We start from the raw sequence: 18,888 nt of genomic DNA, 5'->3' as shown, positions 1-18,888 counted from the left end.
TGATACTATACATTGCATTATATTAGAAAAACAAGATCTCAACCTAATCATTGGGCAAACCATTCAAAACAAAACTCAATTCAGAGTTGAAGTATAAACAATAGATAGCTAACCACTTATGGAGGCAAGAAAAACTTTCTTTTGGTTGATGAAGCCTATAGAAAAATTTGGGCCACTAGGGGTAACTCTCCTTGCAAGCATACCCCTCAACTCCCCTACTTTTTGATGAAGACAAGATTCAATTAAAATCGTGTAGTACGATTACTAGCACATGTTACAAATAATCTAGTTAACATATTTGAGGCTACAGTGAGGTTAACTATAGTAATGTATCTAAATTTTTTAATCGTGCCAATGATGAGGTTAACTATAGGTAGTATATCATACAAAATTATATGATTTTAGGCGTTATCTCAACAGTATGTATTTATAAAAAATTTAATAGCAATCAATAGGTGAAAGGTTCAAAGGCAACCAATAGAAACAGGAAAAAATCAAAAGGAAAGCAAAGAAATACCTCACTTTTTTACTTTATTGTTTATCCTTTTTCTCTTTTTTATAATCATAAATTTTGACTCGCAGAATCAAAATCTATGAATAAATTTCAAGAAAGCCCCTATGCCTAATCCTCCTCCTAACATATGAAGAAAATTCAAATCCTTTTTTTGGTAATCATAACTTTATGCTAACAAGACCAACCCTTCATTAGTTAATTTTACTCTTCAAGAATATGCTTGTATGCTTCTTCCTACCTTCCTATTCTAAATTTGAACTATGATCTCATGATAAGTAGGCAAACCTTGATCACAAGCAAGTTTCCATTTTCCCCTTAATTTTCACCCTCAACATACTCACTTTCAACTCAATCTCTCCTAACTCATTGAGCATTCACTTAACATTCTTATCATTGTGTCTCATGTTTTATGTTTGTAACCTCCCATTGCACTCTTCCACCCATTACTGTAATTTAATAAGAAATAGTTACTAAACTTATTTATGCTATAACCTACTCAGAGATGTATAAACTATTAATTTAATTTTAATAATTTTATGTGTATGCTATGAGATATCATATCTTACATGCCTTGCAACTTTGGATACCAATCCGAAGTCTAAAAAAGCTACCTCTATGTGGGGTCTCTTGACTTTATCCAAACTCAGACTAGACTCCTTCCTACCCTTCTCACCAACTCAACCCTATTTATAGTCTCATGACTCTAAGTGACCAAATTACCCTCCTTCTTATCCGTCTCATAGGAAAAAAAAAGAGGATGCCGATATTAAAGCAAGGGTATTTATGGTAAGTATGAGATTTATGGTGCATGATGACAAGAGAAACGAGTCGGACGCGGGAAATATCTCTCCTTCTCGTTCTCGAAAGACTAATAAAACCTTCTTTGGCCTATAAGTAACGCTAAAAGATGGAGTGATCTCACTCTTTTTTACGGTCACAGGAGCGATTAAATGCCCGTTCTGCCCTCTTGGTCGTCGCTTCTCGAAGAACCCTTTCTCCAGGTAATTTTTTTTTCGATTTTTTGGCTTTTAGATTGGACTTTTTCCTAATTTTTCTGGTTAATCTGATGCTTTTCTATGTTTTTATAATACTTGGATTGGTATTTTTGCGATTATTTTTAGGTTGAAAGGATCAAAGAATGGTTATTTTTTGTTTTTAGAATAAAAAGTTGATGTTTTGCGTTTTGGTTTGGGCTTTAATCTGTTCTGATGATTTATAGTCGATCAATGGAACTGGTTTTGTTCGTTTCTTTAATTTTAGACTGATAGGAAGTCGAGATTTTTAGGAGGTTTGTACTATTTTAAGCTTAAAAATAAAGTACTTGGAGATGCTTTGGCTAATATTTTATTTTCGGAATTTTTAATGAACAATATTTCATATTCGGATTTGATCTTCAATTCTTTTATGAGAATTATTTGCTTACACATGAGCTTTTGTTCTCTTTTTTCTTCAGGAAAATAAGATTTTTCCTGCTGTCTCTCTATTTTTTCTTCTCTCTAAACGCTCCCTGAAATTTTGAAGCACTTAATTTGTGATTTCGCTTTTTTTTCATTTGGCTGCGATGAATGATTCATTTTCTATGTAACAAAAAAAAATATTGATTTTGTTGTTATATCCTGTGATGTATGGGATGCTGAACTAGACGTATCACCAAACACAGTAGCCACTAACAATGGATTGGATTGCAATTATTTAAACTCTGTCAGTTCATAGTGCGGTGCATGCACACTTGTTCACGCCCTTGATGCTATTGTCATCATCAATTTAGGATGTCTACAGGAGGGTCTTGATTAGGTGTTCTTCCAGCACATTTGTGATATATTGTGCTAATGTCGCATGTTTGTCGGTAACTATATAGTTGGATGGGCTTTTGATCCTCACATGTTGATCAGATGACTATAAATGAGTGAGCTATTTTGTTTTCCTCAGTTTTTTTCTGGGTTTTTGGCAAGAAAGTGAGTCTATTGCAATTAATGTTGAGATAGAAAGCACATAATACTCCATGAGAGTAATCAGATACCTTGCACCTCAAAGTTCTTCTTCACTCATAGGTCTGCATCCTTGTGCTGCATCTATCGGATCCCTAAATTCAAGGAACATAACTGTTGGGAATTTTACCATCTTTGACTCACCGAAGCATCTTGGTTTTATGTGATACCTGATATAGCTTGAATGTCATAATTTAAAACAATTAACTTGGCATTTTACTTTGAAATGACTATCTGGGGTACTGTTGAAGATGAGGCCTATGACAGGATTGAAGGTTTTGGGGTAGCTGGGGGCATTGCAGGAATTAGCATCAAAGGGTTATTTCACTCTAAAATATTCATACTGATCCATATGTTCGGTTTCATGAATTCATGGAAGTATTTAATGGATAAAGATTATGAAACACAGATTTGCATTACCATGGAGTTACTTGAATTTGCTTGTTTTTTAACATGTCTAGATATTGGTTTGCATCTGACCAATCTGAGATTGTGAGATGTTAAAAGTAGCAGCTAGAGTTCTGCTGTGGCTATTGGAAGTTATGGATTATTGTACTTATGGTAGGTATTTCCTTCACTTGTACTTGATATTTATTAAGCTCAGTTGTACTTGATATTTATTAACCAAACTTGTCAGCCGGTGTATATTTGTGTAGTTTACTAAGCTTCTAATGTTAGAATTTCCTTTATTCTACTTGCTTTTAGTAGCCGTTGCGCATGAAGTTCTATGTTTTTTCAGACTAGCATGAAGTTCTAGCCAGTTGTCATTTTGTGCAAACTCGATTAATTTCATTTTGAACTTTAAAGGTGACATGCCTTGTCCTGTTCTTTGTAAAGTGCTTAACTTGGTTTTTTTTTGTTTTCCTGTGATCTGCCATGGTCTAATGTCTTAGCAGGCCCCTTCAGTCTCATATAAGATTTGGACCTTCATTTTCTTACATATTTGGATATATCACTGTGCTGATAGCTTGACTTTTGAATTCCAGAAAAATGGGCTTCAATGGTAGCAATGAATCTTCCAAACAAGCAAATGAGATGGTGCCTAGAATTCAGTCAATTTCTGAGAACACTAGTACCCGTAGTTGGTCCAAAGATGCTTTGAGAGGTCATAAGGCAGGCCTGAATCAAATTGATACAGAGAAGTCTACTGTTTTTCTTCCAGGATCAGAAGCCAAAAATTTTGATATGGAGAAGCCGGTGGATTATACTGAAGGATTGTCCGAAGAGAGTGACTATATGTGGTTGTCTTCAGATAAGTCTTCATCATTGTTTAGTTCTGATGACTCGCAAGATATTTGGGAGTTTGATTGCAGGGATCTGTCTATCCATGATCGGTTCTCATCATCATCATTATTATCTGAAAGCTATGATTTTCTCTCTGATAAGGGCAAAGGTTTTCCTAACTTTGATGGATTTAGAATGAGTCCTACAGGCGAGACACCCTTAGTTCTTAATAGACAATGTGAAGATACTGAGGGGGAAGGTCTGAAGAAAGAAATTGTCTTGCAGTTACATGAAACTGTCAGAAATAAGGTAAAACATTCTCAGAATGGGCATTCTGATAGTTGTGATTCTTCATATGAGGTATCTCTCAGTGAGGACTTGCCAGTTACTAATAATTCTTGTACATCCTTCAATACATATGATGATACGCCATCTCGAGATTTTGATAGAACAGACATATGGGTTTCTTCATTGGATCTTGAAGAGGAGGATTCCGAGTTGATACAAGACACAGAACAAGCGTTCAACATCTTTGATTTGGATTTTCCCAGCCCTTCCTTTAGTGCCAAACTGGATTTCCAAATCAGGCCTTCTAGCTATTCTTCCATATCTTCTATCGGCCAGACAGATGAAGTTAACAATGCCACAGGAGAATCTGATTTTGATGAACCTCTCTTTTGGCCATTTGATCATAACTCCTATAGATGCCTTGAATTCAAGAGCTTCCTATGCTTGTCACCTCGTAAGGATGGAGGCATTGATGGTGTTTCAGGTCCTCGTGAATCAAAATTAGTCAGCTTGAGACTCCATCAGGAGAACACTCCAGCAGGCAGACAAGTCAACAAAGGATGCAGAAGGAGGCTTGCATTCAGTCCAACACCAAAGTCAGCTGCTACAGAATGTAAAACCAGAGGTTCTGACAATAGTGTCCGGAAGTGTGCTGCCTCACCTTCAGGTTTGAGCAAAGCAACCAAAGCTTCTTCTGACCAGCATTCATGTAACATTTCCAAGAAAAGAAGGCCGCCTCACCTAAAAAATGATGTGCCAAAACATGCTAATGGTCAGTAGATTTTGTGTCGACCACTGCAAGAGTTTGGAGGTGGTAATTTACAGGATTTAGTCTTGGAAGGAGTTCTTGGAAAGTTAGTTGGGCTAAGTGAATTTGATGGTCATGAAGGCATCAATGTAGACTTTGGGCAGGATTTGTTTACTCTTTATGCATTACCTTGCAAGCATACGAAGGTGATGCCTTCAGGGGAAATTGATTGGTCCCTGGACAACAGCGATCAGATGGGCTGCAAGTGTGGGCATATATTGTAATGTCCGGGCCCAATACAGACCGGGCCCAATACTGTAGGGCCCAGTTGAATAGTATTGGGCCAGGGAGGGGTTAGCAGGCCACACTGGCCCAAGATGATAATGATCTCCCGCTTGAGAGCTGAAAGGACAGGACCACCAGGTGGCCAACGGAGAAGACCTCCACAAACATGCAAAACGGGAACCCGCCACCTCCTCTTCCCCTCGGCAGGCGAGCTGTGAGCTGGCCTGAAGGGGAGGGGCAGCTGGTGGCTCCCGGGACACTGAGGAAGGAGAGGATGCCACCTCTCCTTCAGGGTCAAATCATAAGCCGAGTTTTTAAACTCCTAAAACCCGCTAACCCCCTGGTTTTTTTTGATATACCCTCCTAAGCCTCTAACCCTCTGAAATCTGCTGTACCAGAGAGTTAAGCCCTGGAGCTAGAGGCAGAAGGAACCCCGCAGCTTTAGGAGAGGAAGGAGGGAGTGTACCGAAGTGATACTGCATAGCTTCAACCAGCCACAACAAGGTATGAACCCCTGTAGGTAGGTCTAGGCAAGAAAGGGGTGGAGGAACCCTCTATGGGGTGTTCTCCTCCCTGTTTCATCAAAGAAACAGAGAGGAGGAGACCGACACAGTGGGGTTTAACATTGACAGGGGAGACCGGAGGAGGAGGACCTACGGGCTACGGGCCGGACCCACGAGCTGCGGGCCGGCCCGAGGATGGCCCAAGCTCAGGCCCAACGGCCACCCGGGCCGAGCCCAACCGGACTCGGCCTGCGGGTGGTCAGCCCTGGCCACGGCCGCCCTAGGGCTGAGGGGCAGCCAAGGGCCGCCGGGTCTGGCCGTGCCGGCGACAGACGCGGCCCTAGGCCGCCAGCCTCAGCCGAGCCCCACCCCTCCGCCGGCCGAGAGGTGGTGGCACGGTATCCACAAAGAAAAAGGGGAAGAAGGAAACAGAAGAAGAAGAAGAAGAAACAAAAAAAAAAATGGAGGGGGGGGTACTTACCTCGGGCCACGGCCTTACCTAGCCGTGGTCGGAGCCAGTGAAGACCCTCCGGAGAAGGTTCGGCCTCGATATCACCTTCCGGCCTTCCCCCTCTTCTCCGGCATCACTTCGGAGAAGGGGAAAGAGGGGCCGGCCTCCCGCCGCCGTTGCTCGAGGGAGGAGCACCCTTTCTGCCGGCGGATCGGGGGGCGCTGCATCTCTCCGGTCGCCTGCAAAGGAGAGAAGGCGGCCGGGAAGGGGCTTCGGCCGGAGGAGGAAGGGTTTCGGTGGAAGGCGGCGGGAGGGGACCGGAGGCGGAGGAGGCCGGGAAGGGTTTCGGTGGAAGGTGAAGGGGGCCGGAGAGACCGGAGAGAAGAGAGAGGGGCGAACGAAAGAGGCCGAAGCCTCTAGAACCTGAGAAAGACCCTTAACGGGTCTGCTTAGCGGGTCGGATCCGAGTCCGGATCCGAAACCCGTTAGGCCCAAATAATTTTAATTAGCTGGGTTAAATCCAAATGGACCCAAATTCTAAAATGGGCTAACCTTAATTTAGGTTAAGCACAGGTTCAATTGGGTCCGCACCCAATTCAAATTGAATTATTTTACTGGGCTCGGGCTGGCCTTAGACCGAGCCCAAAATTGGACCCACTCTAATTAAGCTAAGTACAAAGGACCCAATTGGTCCCTAGAGGCCAATTAAACTTGAATCTAAGCCCAATTAAATTGGGCTAAGTCTGGACGGGCCCAAACTGCAAATTGGGTCAAATCCGAACCGAATTAAGCCCAGATTGATTTGGGTCCGAACCCAATTAAGCTGGATTAGATCCAGCAGACCCAATTGATTATGAATCAGGCCCAATTCAAGCCCAATTCAACTGACAAAAGGTCGAATTGACCTTGGGCTAACCCTGACTCAGGCCCAAATGAGCCACATCGACCAAATCAGAGGACCCAATTGGCTAGAAAGGGTTGGACCCAATTATAAACGCGGCCCAATCCTTTAATTAAAAACCCAATCAGCCCATGTGGACCTAATCTGGTTTTAAATCCAGCCCCAAAGGCTCTAAATTGGGTAAATTGGACTTGGGCTAGATCCTTGGATGGGATCCAAGCAAGTAAGTTCATAATATGATGAACTAAGAAATTTTATAATAAATAAATGGGGAATAATGTAATCCCTATGATGTTGTTTTAGGTGATTAAGGATTTGTCACCTAGACTTGAGCAATTTGGAAAGCGAATTGATGTAAGTAATCTGCCTTAATCTTATCGTAGATCTGATATTACGTTTTATAAGATGAACCAGTGTTTTTCATACAATTTGAATTGTATACATGATTTGTGAAGAAAGTAAGTAACCTGTTCTAATCCTGTTATGGATCATGTCATGTTATTAATGTTTCCTAAGCATTTATTTTAAGTATATATGTTTCATGCATGATATGTTACAATGCATAAGTAACTTGCATGATCTCAGAAGCTATGGCTATGTTTGCAACATGATGATGCTGATATTTTAATCATGCATGCAAGTTGGTATAATGAAATACTATCTAGCCAAGAGGCACTATTATAATGGGCTCAAAGATGCTACTGATCGAATGCAACTGAGCTGGCCTTGCTAGTGGCCGAGAATAACTTCGCTGGCCTTGCTAGTGGCCGAGAATGACTAGGTGGCCCCGCCAGTGGCCGAATGGACTTCGCAGTAGCATCCGAGAGAATGGACCACGGCATGCCGGGGGCACGGTTTCATATGCATACTTTATGAAAATGATATTTGAAGCATGATCATGAGGCTCATTTCAGAGCCTGGGTATATGAGGCGGGTGTTTCCAAATCCTGCAGATGCGTTTTGGGGAGAAGCAAAATCGGTGAGGGGTGAAGGACGCTTGCGTGAAGCCCCGGAACCGGCCAACATCTGGCAGGGGAGCCCCGTGTTTCCCCCTCATGTAGGCCCGATAGTCACGTGCCCTGCAAAGGCGGGCCGTGACATTTATGAACGTGCCTCGCCAAAGCATACATTGTTTTACAACGGATTTTTGAATATATCCTTATGAAATGTTGTATTTTGCTAAAACCGCTATCTCCTTTAAATGATGCTAATCGCATGAATTCTTATGTTTTATGAAAATTCTGTTTGACTGAAAATACTGCTTTGTTTTCCAAGCATACATATTTTGCCATGATAAATTGTGAGATAATATGCATGTCAGCTTCTCAAACCCTGCATAAACATGGTTACCATTATGTTCGATCCGGTAAGATTATGTATGATTACTTACTGAGCCGTGTAGCTCATATCCGTTCATTTACTTTTCTTTCAGATCCTCATCACTGATAGCTGCCAGAAACACGTTAATTTGGTATCAGGGCTTCTTTCTTTTGGGGTAAAGCAAGTATACTTTTGTGTACATAAACAACATAGAAGCTCTGTATTTGGGTGCTGACCAGCATGTTGTATTAAGAATGCTTTCATATGAAAAGATTTGGTTGGTTTGACTACCCTGTTACCCAGGTATGAGGCTGCGTGCTATTGTGGGCGGTAGTCGGCAATAGCACGGCCGTGTCACGGATCCGGGTCCAGGGCGTGACATTTATGAAGCAGTTGCGAAACTGTTGCGCAAATCACAAGATCCAATGATGCGGAACCATACGAAGAATTGAGAGAGAAAGAGAAAGAGGAATCAAACATAGGGATTTTATGTTGTTCGGCAATGTGCCTATGTCCACGGGAGCAAAACGGCTGTAATTTCACTCTCTTTCAAAATAACAAGAGTTATAAGATATTTATAGTTAAACTCTAGCCCCAGAGTCCCAACCCTTATCAGCATCATTGATAAAATATAACACTTCATAATCGCCCCAAAGATAAGCATATCCCATCGCTTTACTCTGTTCTGTTAGAATACCAGTGTATCGCTCGATATAAGCCACTTACTCTAACAGAAACAAAAGAATTGTACCGTCGCACATGCCAAAGGCAGTTTAGACGAACAGCTTGGGGAGCCTCGGGGACATGATGGTCTTATGCCTATAGAGTTGGAGACTGATGTTGCAGTCTTCTTCTCAAACAACTTAACCCAGTGCCTCCATCGTTGCAGTTCGGAGCAAAGAGTTTTGCATCAGTGGAATTGGTAACTAGTCCAGCTGGGGAATCAATACAGAGTCAGCACTCTCATGGCCTTTGTTTTTAGCAGCTTCTATCGTTGCAGTTCGGGGCAAAGAGTTTTGCATCAGTGGAATTGGTAACTGAGTCCAGCTGGGGGATCAATACAGGGTCAGCACACTCATGCCTTGGTTTTTAGCAAGGACGGAACAGTAGTCTATAGCTGTAGCTTGCTAAACTCAAATGCCAACATTGCAGTCTGGAGCAATGGGCGTGTGCATCAATGTAGTTGGTGATTGGTATTTGGTCCAATAAAGTTCTTCAGAGAAATAGCATAATTTGCTTCCTTGGCAAATGAGTACAATGTTGCTTCTCCATTGAAAGCTGAAACAGTGGTGCATTCTGCGTTATGGAGCCCATTTGAAAAATAGAGCCCTTCACTTGGTCTGATTTTAGTCAAATGAGTAGTCTCAACATTTCCTGCATTGCATTCAGATTAGTTGTATCTCCCATGTAAATGGGCATTACAAGGTATAATATCTTGACCCATAGAGATTCACCCACCTTTCTAACTGCACCTTACTTTAAGGTTGGGTGTGTGTTTTCCCCCTCTACTCTTATGGTCTCATTTATGTATGAAACTTGTTACCTTGGTGCCAAGACTTGAATTTTGCTCTGTTGTTTCATATATTAATTTCCTTTGTTGTACAAAGCGAGGGCAGCCATGGCTAGGGTTTCGGAGGTGTAAAAGTTTAGTGAGAGGGAATGAGGGTTAGGGTTTTAGCCTCAGAGTTTTAGAGATGGCAGAGGAGCTGCGGAGGAAGTTTGAGGGAAGGAAATGGGTGGACTGGTGGAGTAGGATAATACACTATGACAATGGATTAGGTTTTGGGCCGGACGCAGGCATAAGCTCGAGTTGGGCTCAGGCCTAGAGTTTGAAAAACCAAAAAGTCAGGCCTAAGCCCGACCTGAAGTATGAAACAATTTTGGGTTAGTCTCAGGCAAGGGCAAGGCTCAACCCGGCTTGTCGTCATCGTCGTCCCTACCACCTCTAATGCCACCATACCACTTTCTTCACCGTTGCTCTTGCAGCCACCATCACCACCATAAGTATTGTCACTATTGTCCAGTCGCCTTCGCACTGTTACTACTTCCATGACTTCCGCCATCATCACCATCACTATCATCGCCGCTATTATCCCATCATTATGTTGCCAGTGCCATTATCACCATCATCATCATCGCTACTAACATATGACCTCCATTGTTTTTACCATTACTATCACCATTTCGACCACCACTGTTATATTTATTTTTTTAAAAAATAATTGACTATAATAAACATACTTATATTTTTAAAAATTCAGAAATAAAATAGAAACCTTTACCTTTTCCACCTTTTTCAAGAGAAAAGATATGGTAGCAAGCTAATAGTTTTCCAACATAGGTAAACATAAGTTATATAGCTTGTGAGATCTTCGTAACAAGCCTGAAGGAAATCTGGTAATGGAATTTCAAAGAAGTGGTCCTGGTCTATGTGGTGAATAGCTTGTTCTCTTCTTCTAACTTTTAGCTTTCTCCCCTTGTATCAAGGCTTTAGAAACATGGTTGGACTAGTGTCCTGATCCTCTCTGGCTGTTGTCTCCTTGAGTCAAATTATGCAATATTTGTCCATTAGATCAAGTGGGTCTCCCTAACCAATGGTTGGTGACTAAATTGATGGGATTCATTCAAGTTCATGTTCTACCCAGATCGATCACCGGTTCATGGAATGGGTCCTTTAGATCCTCCATAATTGGTATGGCTATCAATCAGCAGTGGGTGCTAACAATCAACAATTGGTGACTGAGCAGATAACTGAGACCCATTGTAGACCCCATCTTCTGCAGTCCAAGCATGAGTTCAAATTTTAGCTTCATGGTTGGTTTATGGCTTCATACTTGGTTCACCCATCATCCATTCAGATAAGCCCATCTAATCAATTGTAGGTGGCTGAATGAATGGTGATACCTACTGTGGATTTTATTCAATCTTGTTCAAATTAGAAAATATATGGTGAACCCAAATATGGGAGGTAGGTTAGAGATGGCCGTTCGGCTAACAACTTTGCATGGATATGATTGAGAAATTATATCCTATATCCTGTGCACCATGTCAGCAAAACATTAGACAAGATGAGAACGGGCAGCAATTTGAGATGAGGGCATGATAAATGGAGTCCATAGAAACAAGACGAGATGATAAGCGTGCGTACACTACTACGTAGTGCACGTTGTGTAGGATATAATTTCTTGATATGACAAGCTGAGTTAGAATTTGATGTGAATGAAAAGGTATAATAATGAACAACAATGTTTTTGGGAAGCATATGCTTCTCGGATTCCTCTAAATGCTTCTAGAAGAGGTCTAGGTTGATTAAATAATCTATAGATGCCAACTAGGTTCAACCTCCTCCATGACAAGTGGCCTTCCTCATTCTTCTTGTGGAACAAGCAAGAGCTGCTTATTCCTAGGCTTCCAACTACTCCCTCAAACTTTAGACATTAACTAATTTTTAATTTTTTTATAAGAAATATAGCAGTTTCCATCTCGCTTCATGTGAAAAACTTGAAACAAACTCCTCACCACCCCTATAAGAATATTTCAGGAAAAAGACAGATAGGTTGGCATATATTAGCATGTAACTTCACTGCACAAGAAAATCGTTAAGTTAATAAAATCTATTTCTTATGCAGTGAGGTTATTAGCATGTAACCTCACCGCACAAAAAAATTATTAAGTTAATACCATGTTTCTATCTATTCGAGGATTTTTAAAATTTCAAGGCTCAACGATTCTAACAAACAATTGACGTTATAATTAATCGAGATCTTAGTTTACTTTAACCAAGCTGAAAGGTTACAGAATTTTTTATTTCTATCATTAAATAAAAATTTCAAGGCTTGACAATTCTAACAAACAATCTATATTATAATTAATTGAGATCTTATTTTACTTTGATTGAGATGAATGGTTAAAAAAAATTTTCACTTCTGCCACGAGGTATCGTAATATTTACTCGTATATGGCATTTGAGAAATAGATATCCATCAATATAGCAAAGAGAATGCTACCAATTGTTTTATGCATTTTTTTAGATTCAATAACTAGAAAATTTATACCTTAATAATAAATATAAATTATATCAGGAAGCGAATAGTGTGGCAGACTGGGTTGCCTCCTTTGTGGCCCGGCATTCGAGTGGAGTGGTTTGGACCAGGGTTGGAGATATATCCCACCCTCTATATCGTCTTCTTTCTTTTAATTTGGCAGGTTGTACTCATGTGAGAACTATATGAATACCGTTTTTTAACCAAAAAAAATCTAAACTATAAAAATCTAAATTAATATTATAATATAGCGACACAAAAAACAAGAAAAAGCTAAACCCTTTGTTGAGTTTCCAAACACACATTACCATACTATGTTTTGCTCTTACAATAACCCATGTCTATCGTGAGGCCAATCAGATAGCAGATTAGCTTACTAGACATCCTTGGGAGTCCAATTTTGATATCTATGGAGGGGACTATATCCCGTTACTGCTTGCGGAAGTTCAGGAAGTTAGACTTGTGAAACCATAATATTTTCCTTTAAGGCTTGCCTCGTTGCCACACTATTGTTTAGAGCGAGTACACAAGAAGACACATGCGTGTAGGTGGAGCACCTTCCTTTACAAAACCATATGTTTGTCTAATTACCTTTAGCTTGATCTTATACTAATAAATAAATAACTCAAAAATGAAAAGTTTTGAGTCCGACCTACCTGGCTTGTTACCATTACAACCGGAAAAACCAAAAGCAGTTAGAAAAAGAGACACGGCTTTGTACCGTCTTTTTTATATTTTCTATTTTTTTTAATTTTATAGGCTATATTCGTAACTATTATTATGTGTGAGTAGCTGATGTAGTTAAAAAAAAAAAAAAAGAAGAAGAGAAGAGAAGAAGAAGAAAAAGAAAGAAGAAAGAGAGAAAAGAAGAAGGAGAAGGGAGGGGAAGAAAAAAAAAGAAAAAGAAGGAGAGAAAAAAAAGAAGAAAAGAGAAAAAGAAGAAGAAGAAAAAAGAAGAAGAAGAAAAAGAGGAGGTTGGTTGGCCACCGCACGCGGCCGCATCTTTTTTTTTTTTTTTTTTTTAAGAAAAAGGGTAGGGGGAGGAAGGGACCAGCCCACCCTCCGTGTAGCAATCTTCACTGGGCCTCTGTTCCGTCATAAGAATGTTCGATGCGGATAGACTCCGTTTTACTCATATTTTTTCCATCCGAAGGTGAGTACATCACATATGGCACCACTTTAGTACAGATGGAAGGAAAGCATATCCGCCAACGAGCTGTCCGAGCATGAGACATCCAATCTTCTAATTTAATTAATGTTGCACGTTTCGAATTCGGATAACTCGGATAGTATTATTGCGGCCATCAGGCTACCATCTTTGCAGCGCGGCCGCATCTCTCTGACGCTCCGGCGCGAGGTAATCGCACCGCCCGGCCACCTACTCGTCGAAGCTTCGCGCTCCCCCTCTCTATAGACTATAGTATACTCAAAAAAAATAAAAAAAAGAGACCGGGGCAATATGGGAAGCCAGGCGTCGGAAGGAGGTTTTAGCCGCGGGTGGTTCTATATACACCCCCCCTATTGCTAAGGACACCCCCCAAAAACCAAAAAAAAATACCCAAACTAACCTTTAGTGTAATTACCATATTGCCCTTGAAATTTTCTCAGTACACCCCCCTTCCTCCTCACTGCCGCCTCCTCCTCCTCCTCCTCCTCCGCCTCACTGCCGCCTCCTCCCCTCCCCCTCCTCCTCCTCCTTCTCCGCCTCCCCCATCACCCCTCCCCCTCCTCCTCCTCCTCCCCATCCCCCACCTCCCCGTCCTCCTCCTCCGCCTCCTCCTCCTCCTCCGCCGCCTCCCCCATCACCCCTCCGCCTCGTCTTCCTCCCCCCTCCCCCTTGCGCCCGCTTCCTCCTCCTCCCCATCCCCACCTCCCCGTCCTCCTTCCTCCTCCTCCCCATCCCCACCTCCCCCCCTCCTCCCCGTCCTCCCCCTCCACCTCCCCGTCCTCCTCCGCCTCCCCCATCACCCCTCCCCTCCTCCTCCTCCTCCCCATCCCCCACCTCCCCGTCCTCCTCCTCCGCCTCCTCCTCCTCCTCCTCCGCCTCCCCCATCACCCCTCCGTCTCGTCTTCCTCCCCCCCTCCCCCCTGCGCCCGCTTCCTCCTCCTCCCCATCCCCCACCTCCCCGTCCTCCTTCCTCCTCCTCCCCATCCCCCACCTCCCCCCCCCTCCTCCCCTCCACCTCCCCGTCCTCCCCCTCCACCTCCCCGTCCTCCTCCTCCGCCTCCCCCCTCCTCCTCCGCCACCTCCTCTCACTCCTCTTCCCCCACCTCCCCGTCCTCCTTCCTCCTCCTCCCCATCCCCCACCTCCCCCTCCGCCTCCCCCCGCCTCCCCGTCCTCCTCCTCCGCCTCCCCCCTCCTCCTCTGCCGGCGAGGTGCTCGTTGCTCGGGAGATGGCCGGGGAGGTGCTTGAGGCGAGGTTTTTTGGGCGGAAGGGAGAAGCCGGCGGGTGTTTTGGAGGGGAAGAGCGGGGTGGGGGGGGTTTGGGGGGTGTAGAGAGCAATTTAGGTGAGGGGGTGGGAAGGGTGGGGGGTAATTTAGGAATTTTTAATTTGTTAGGGGTGTCCTTAGCAAATGGGGGGGTGTAGAGAGTATTTAATTTTTTTTTAATTTTTGGGGGTGTCCTGAGCAATAGGGGGGTGTATATAGAACCACCCTTTAGCCGCGGATGTAGGAACGAAGCTTCGTCGCCAAATTTCTCCTTCTCCCGAGTTGCCGTGATCTCTTTTGACTCGGCGAGCAGCGGCCCATGGCGGGCTTTAGGGCTTAGGGGCGGATTAGGGTTCCGGTTCCCATCGAAAAGGTTCTCCGCGCCTAGCGATCTCCCTCTCCCGAGCATCACGCATCTGCATCATCTTCTCGAGATCTGGGTACAATTTTGAATTTCCCCCTTCTACTCTTGTTGGGATTTTTTTTTTCCTTCGCTGTTGTGAGAATCGGAAAGATGGAGTCTTTGGTGAGGAATTAGCGGTATTCTCATCTTATTTGTGGTTTCTAGTGTTAAAAAATTGAAATTTCTTCCTCATTTATAAGTTTGGTTTGCCCTCATTTGTGTGTCCTGGAGATTGAGTTTGTTTCCCCCTTTGGAGGAACAATTTCTAGGGTTCGGAGACTTCGAGTTTAAAAAATATATAGATGATTCGTGGAATTTGATGGGATAGGTTTTCATATTTTGGTTTTGGGTGATTATGGTTTTAGTTTTGCTTTCAGTTATGTGTTTATTTATTTATTTATTTATTTCAGCTGAGTTGTTTACGGGGAGCATGTCAAGAATTTAAAGAGATCTATGTTTTTAGGCATTTTTTGAACTTTAAGGATCCTTGATTTGTTTTGGTGGCTTATACGTTCATTAACTTGGAACCTTAATTTGGTGGCATTGGCAGTTTCTTGGGTGATAATTATCAAGGAATAGAAGAAGAAAATGCGGGCACCATCACTGCTTGCGCAATGCTTGCCAGGATTAATGACCCATGACAAGAATGTTTACGGCATTTCCATAGTTTCTGAAAGGGATTTGCATCTTCCTTCACCAGCTGTTGAGATTCTTCCTTCAAAGGTATCGCTATCCCTTTTTAATTAGTCTTTCTGCCAACTTGGTTACCCGTGATCTATAGGTGAACTTCAGCTGTTGTTTCTTCTTTGACCAAGATTAGCAAATTTTTTGCCTGTCAATATTATCAAGAACCTTCGTCGGTGAATTTTAAAGATGACTATTTTATATCCTTTCCATAACAATGCAAACGTTTCTTGCCCTTCTAACAGAATGCTCACCCTTACAAGTATGCTGGAGAGAATGTTGATTTGCAAGGTCTCAACATTTTCAAGGTACATGCTGTACAATGGTTTCTTGAAATTCTACTTGTGATATTTATATCAGACATTGAAACTATATCCATCATTAAGGGTCATTTTGCCATTGGGAAATTATGCCAGTCTTTTTCCATTATCCACCCTAAACCTGATGGATCACCTGCATGGGTAATTGGCTGGTCAAAGCTGTGGGAGAAAAGTGATGCAACACTTAATTGTGTGGTAGTTTTTGAGAATTTGCAATCAACTTGTATGGGTGCTTCTAGAATTAATCCTTTTGTTTGTTTTTAATTTGTACTTTAGGGAAGAGTTAGTGTGGCCGACATGATTGGGTTTTCCAGTTCGGAGGTGGTATCGTCAAGACCTGATGGTGAGTGCACCAAAGCCGTGAATCGCTTTGTGTGGTTTGCTTGTATAACTAATTTGGTGCAGCAGAAATTGTGACTTTCTACATTGTAACTTCTGGTTTTTCAGGATCTCTGAAAGCCTGGGAGAGTTCAATTGATCTCGTAAGTACGCTTAAGCATGAGATACGTGACGGGCAGTTGAGTTTCAGGGGCAAACGGATTCTAGAGGTAGCTGCTGCTTTCAAAAAGTTCTTCCAATTTTGTATTTGGTGCTTCCATCTTTTTTATTTCTTTTAAATCTTTGTGTATGTATTTATGTTTCTTACCCCACCCCTACAACCCCCACCCCAGAAAAAGAAGCAAGTGTAACATATGTATATGTCTTTGCAAAGGAAATCTTAACCCAATCGCTCTTTGATTGCTACAATTGATACATATGCTACCCTTGTTAATCCATATCCACATGATCTACCAGCTGAGAACCAATTTGGTAAGCATTTTCCACCTAACTTCCTCAAGATAGTAAGCAACTACATTGCTGGTTGAACTCCTGGATATAAAGCATATTGGTTCTCAATAGTCACATCATCCTCGTTGACCATTTTTTTCCTCTTTTGTTTGTTTTCTTCATATGTTTGTCTGTGCGCTATTGATTTTCAGTGCTGAACTGCTGTCCAAAGTTGCACTTCAAATGGAAAAGTTTTTTCTTTTGGAGCTCATGGAAACTACTGTGAATTGATTTGGTTTCCTGTACATGTTGGGCCTCGTCTTCCTAAATAGTGGAATTCAAGATGTTAAAATATTCTTTTCTGTAATGAATATTTGCTCCTTACTTTATCATGTAACTTGTCACGTAATAGTTTCTGTCTCTAAAATCGTTTTATTTTGCTGATTGCTGCAGCTTGGTTGTGGGTATGGCCTGGCTGGGATTTTTGCTTGCCTCAAGGTATGCCTTATCCAAATGATTAGAAACTTATGCTGCCTTCTAGTATTGGCATTTGACTTGTCCTTGGATTTTTTTTTTGTTACCAAAGCATGTCCTACTAACATTTTATTGTTGTATGAAACTTATATATTTTTATTTCTTTTTGAGACCTTTTACAGGGTGCTTCCACAGTGCATTTTCAGGATCCAAATGCAGAAACTATAAGATGCACGACCATTCCCAATGTCCTGGCAAATCTTGAGCAGGCTTGGGACAGGCAGAGCCGCCAACCAGAGAGTCCACTCACCCCATCTCGGCAGCAATTGTCTCCTGATATTCATTTCTATGCTGGGGACTGGGAGGAGCTCCATACAGTCCTCTCTGTGATGCACATGGATGGATTTGAGCTAGCACCGGGGGCAAACCTCAGCTTCTCTGAGGATGACTTCATGGATGGGTGTAGCAGTCAGGATGGAAGCATCACTGGTCATGAACCTTCTTCCAGACGATCAAGGAAGCTTTCAGGAAGCCGTGCTTGGGAGAGGGCAAACGAGACAAACACTGGGGATGGTGGTTATGATATTATTTTAATTACTGAAATCCCATATTCAGTGAGTTCTGTGCGGAAGCTATATGCCCTCATAACAAAGGTAGGCTGTTGAGTTTTCTTCTCTTTCTTTCGATCTTATGAACATTAGATGCTGTTGGACTGCTTGCTGAATCTACCGGTATCATGGGACATCACTATGTATAGCCCATCTTTACCACAAAAAATCTTGTGAACTTTCCTGGTATCCTATTCCAGTTCATCAATGAATGAATTCAAACTAGGAACATGACTGTGTAGTACAGATGGACCAAACCTAATAGTTCAGAGATTCGGTTCTCCATATGTAATTTATTGTTGTTATAAAAGGAAAAAAGTCCATTATATTAGCTGGACTATCAGAAATGATTCTTCACGACATGGTGCTTGTTACATTGACTATCTGAATATAATGATTATCTGGAATTGAGCTGAAGCCACTGAAGAGAATGACCTTGTTTTAGGCGCCTTTTGTCTGCAAAAGATCTGACTGGATTTCTTTGATGCAGTGCTTGAGACCACCGTATGGAGTGTTGTATGTGGCTGCCAAGAAGAATTTTGTTGGTTCGAATGGTGGAGCACGACAGCTGAGAGCCCTGGTGGATGAGGAAGGCGTTTTTGGTGCCCATGTGGTTACTGAATTGGCAGATAGGGAAATTTGGAAGTTCTTTTTCAAGTGAGTAACTTACTTCGAGGGGTCAAGAAAGAGGTCATTCCCCCACGTCACAAACCCCTTGGTTTCCATTCTTACACACTGTATATCCCACCAAGGGAGAATTTCTTCTTTTATTTTATTTGATAATAAGGTCCAGAATCATTTGTTCCATGAGCTTGCTGAAATGTTGCAATGTTACCTCTTTGTAGATTTTTATTCTTTTTTTCATATTGATATGTACACAAAAGGATTAATTTGAAGTTTGATTTGTATATGAGACGATCTTTTTTCCATGTCA

At 42.1% G+C, this 18,888-nt stretch overlaps 2 protein-coding genes across 2 annotated transcripts; both read left to right on the top strand.

Moving 5' to 3' along the window:
- Nucleotides 1-1,386: 1,386 nt before the first annotated feature.
- Nucleotides 1,387-4,978, top strand: LOC120112162. The gene is made up of 2 exons (XM_039130861.1): nt 1,387-1,515; nt 3,489-4,978. The coding sequence occupies exon 2, from the start codon at nt 3,493-3,495 to the stop codon at nt 4,792-4,794; it is 1,302 nt and encodes a 433-aa protein (XP_038986789.1). The 5' UTR covers nt 1,387-1,515; nt 3,489-3,492; the 3' UTR covers nt 4,795-4,978.
- A 9,957-nt stretch (nt 4,979-14,935) lies between these two features.
- On the top strand, nt 14,936-18,888 carry LOC103708568 (histidine protein methyltransferase 1 homolog). The gene is made up of 8 exons (XM_008793554.4): nt 14,936-15,137; nt 15,651-15,823; nt 16,030-16,092; nt 16,381-16,447; nt 16,552-16,652; nt 17,326-17,370; nt 17,529-17,999; nt 18,445-18,888. Exons 2-8 carry the CDS (start codon nt 15,689-15,691, stop codon nt 18,613-18,615), a joined length of 1,053 nt encoding a protein of 350 aa, XP_008791776.1. The 5' UTR covers nt 14,936-15,137; nt 15,651-15,688; the 3' UTR covers nt 18,616-18,888.

This window comes from Phoenix dactylifera, chromosome 10 (genome assembly GCF_009389715.1).
Source record: "Phoenix dactylifera cultivar Barhee BC4 chromosome 10, palm_55x_up_171113_PBpolish2nd_filt_p, whole genome shotgun sequence".
NCBI lineage: Eukaryota > Viridiplantae > Streptophyta > Magnoliopsida > Arecales > Arecaceae > Phoenix > Phoenix dactylifera.
The sequence above is the reverse complement of the archived record's forward strand: the minus strand, read 5'-3'. Positions and strand labels throughout refer to the sequence as shown.

What these genes read in the sequence shown, in the direction of transcription:
- LOC120112162 (XM_039130861.1), top strand. Translation starts at nt 3,493, where the DNA reads ATGGGCTTCAATGGTAGCAATGAATCTTCCAAACAAGCAAATGAGATG.
- LOC103708568 (XM_008793554.4), top strand. Translation starts at nt 15,689, where the DNA reads ATGCGGGCACCATCACTGCTTGCGCAATGCTTGCCAGGATTAATGACC. An exon ending in TTGAGATTCTTCCTTCAAAG is followed by an intron (nt 15,824 to 16,029) that starts GTATCGCTATCC and finishes CCCTTCTAACAG; the next exon opens with AATGCTCACCCTTACAAGTA. An exon ending in AAGGTCTCAACATTTTCAAG is followed by an intron (nt 16,093 to 16,380) that starts GTACATGCTGTA and finishes TTTGTACTTTAG; the next exon opens with GGAAGAGTTAGTGTGGCCGA.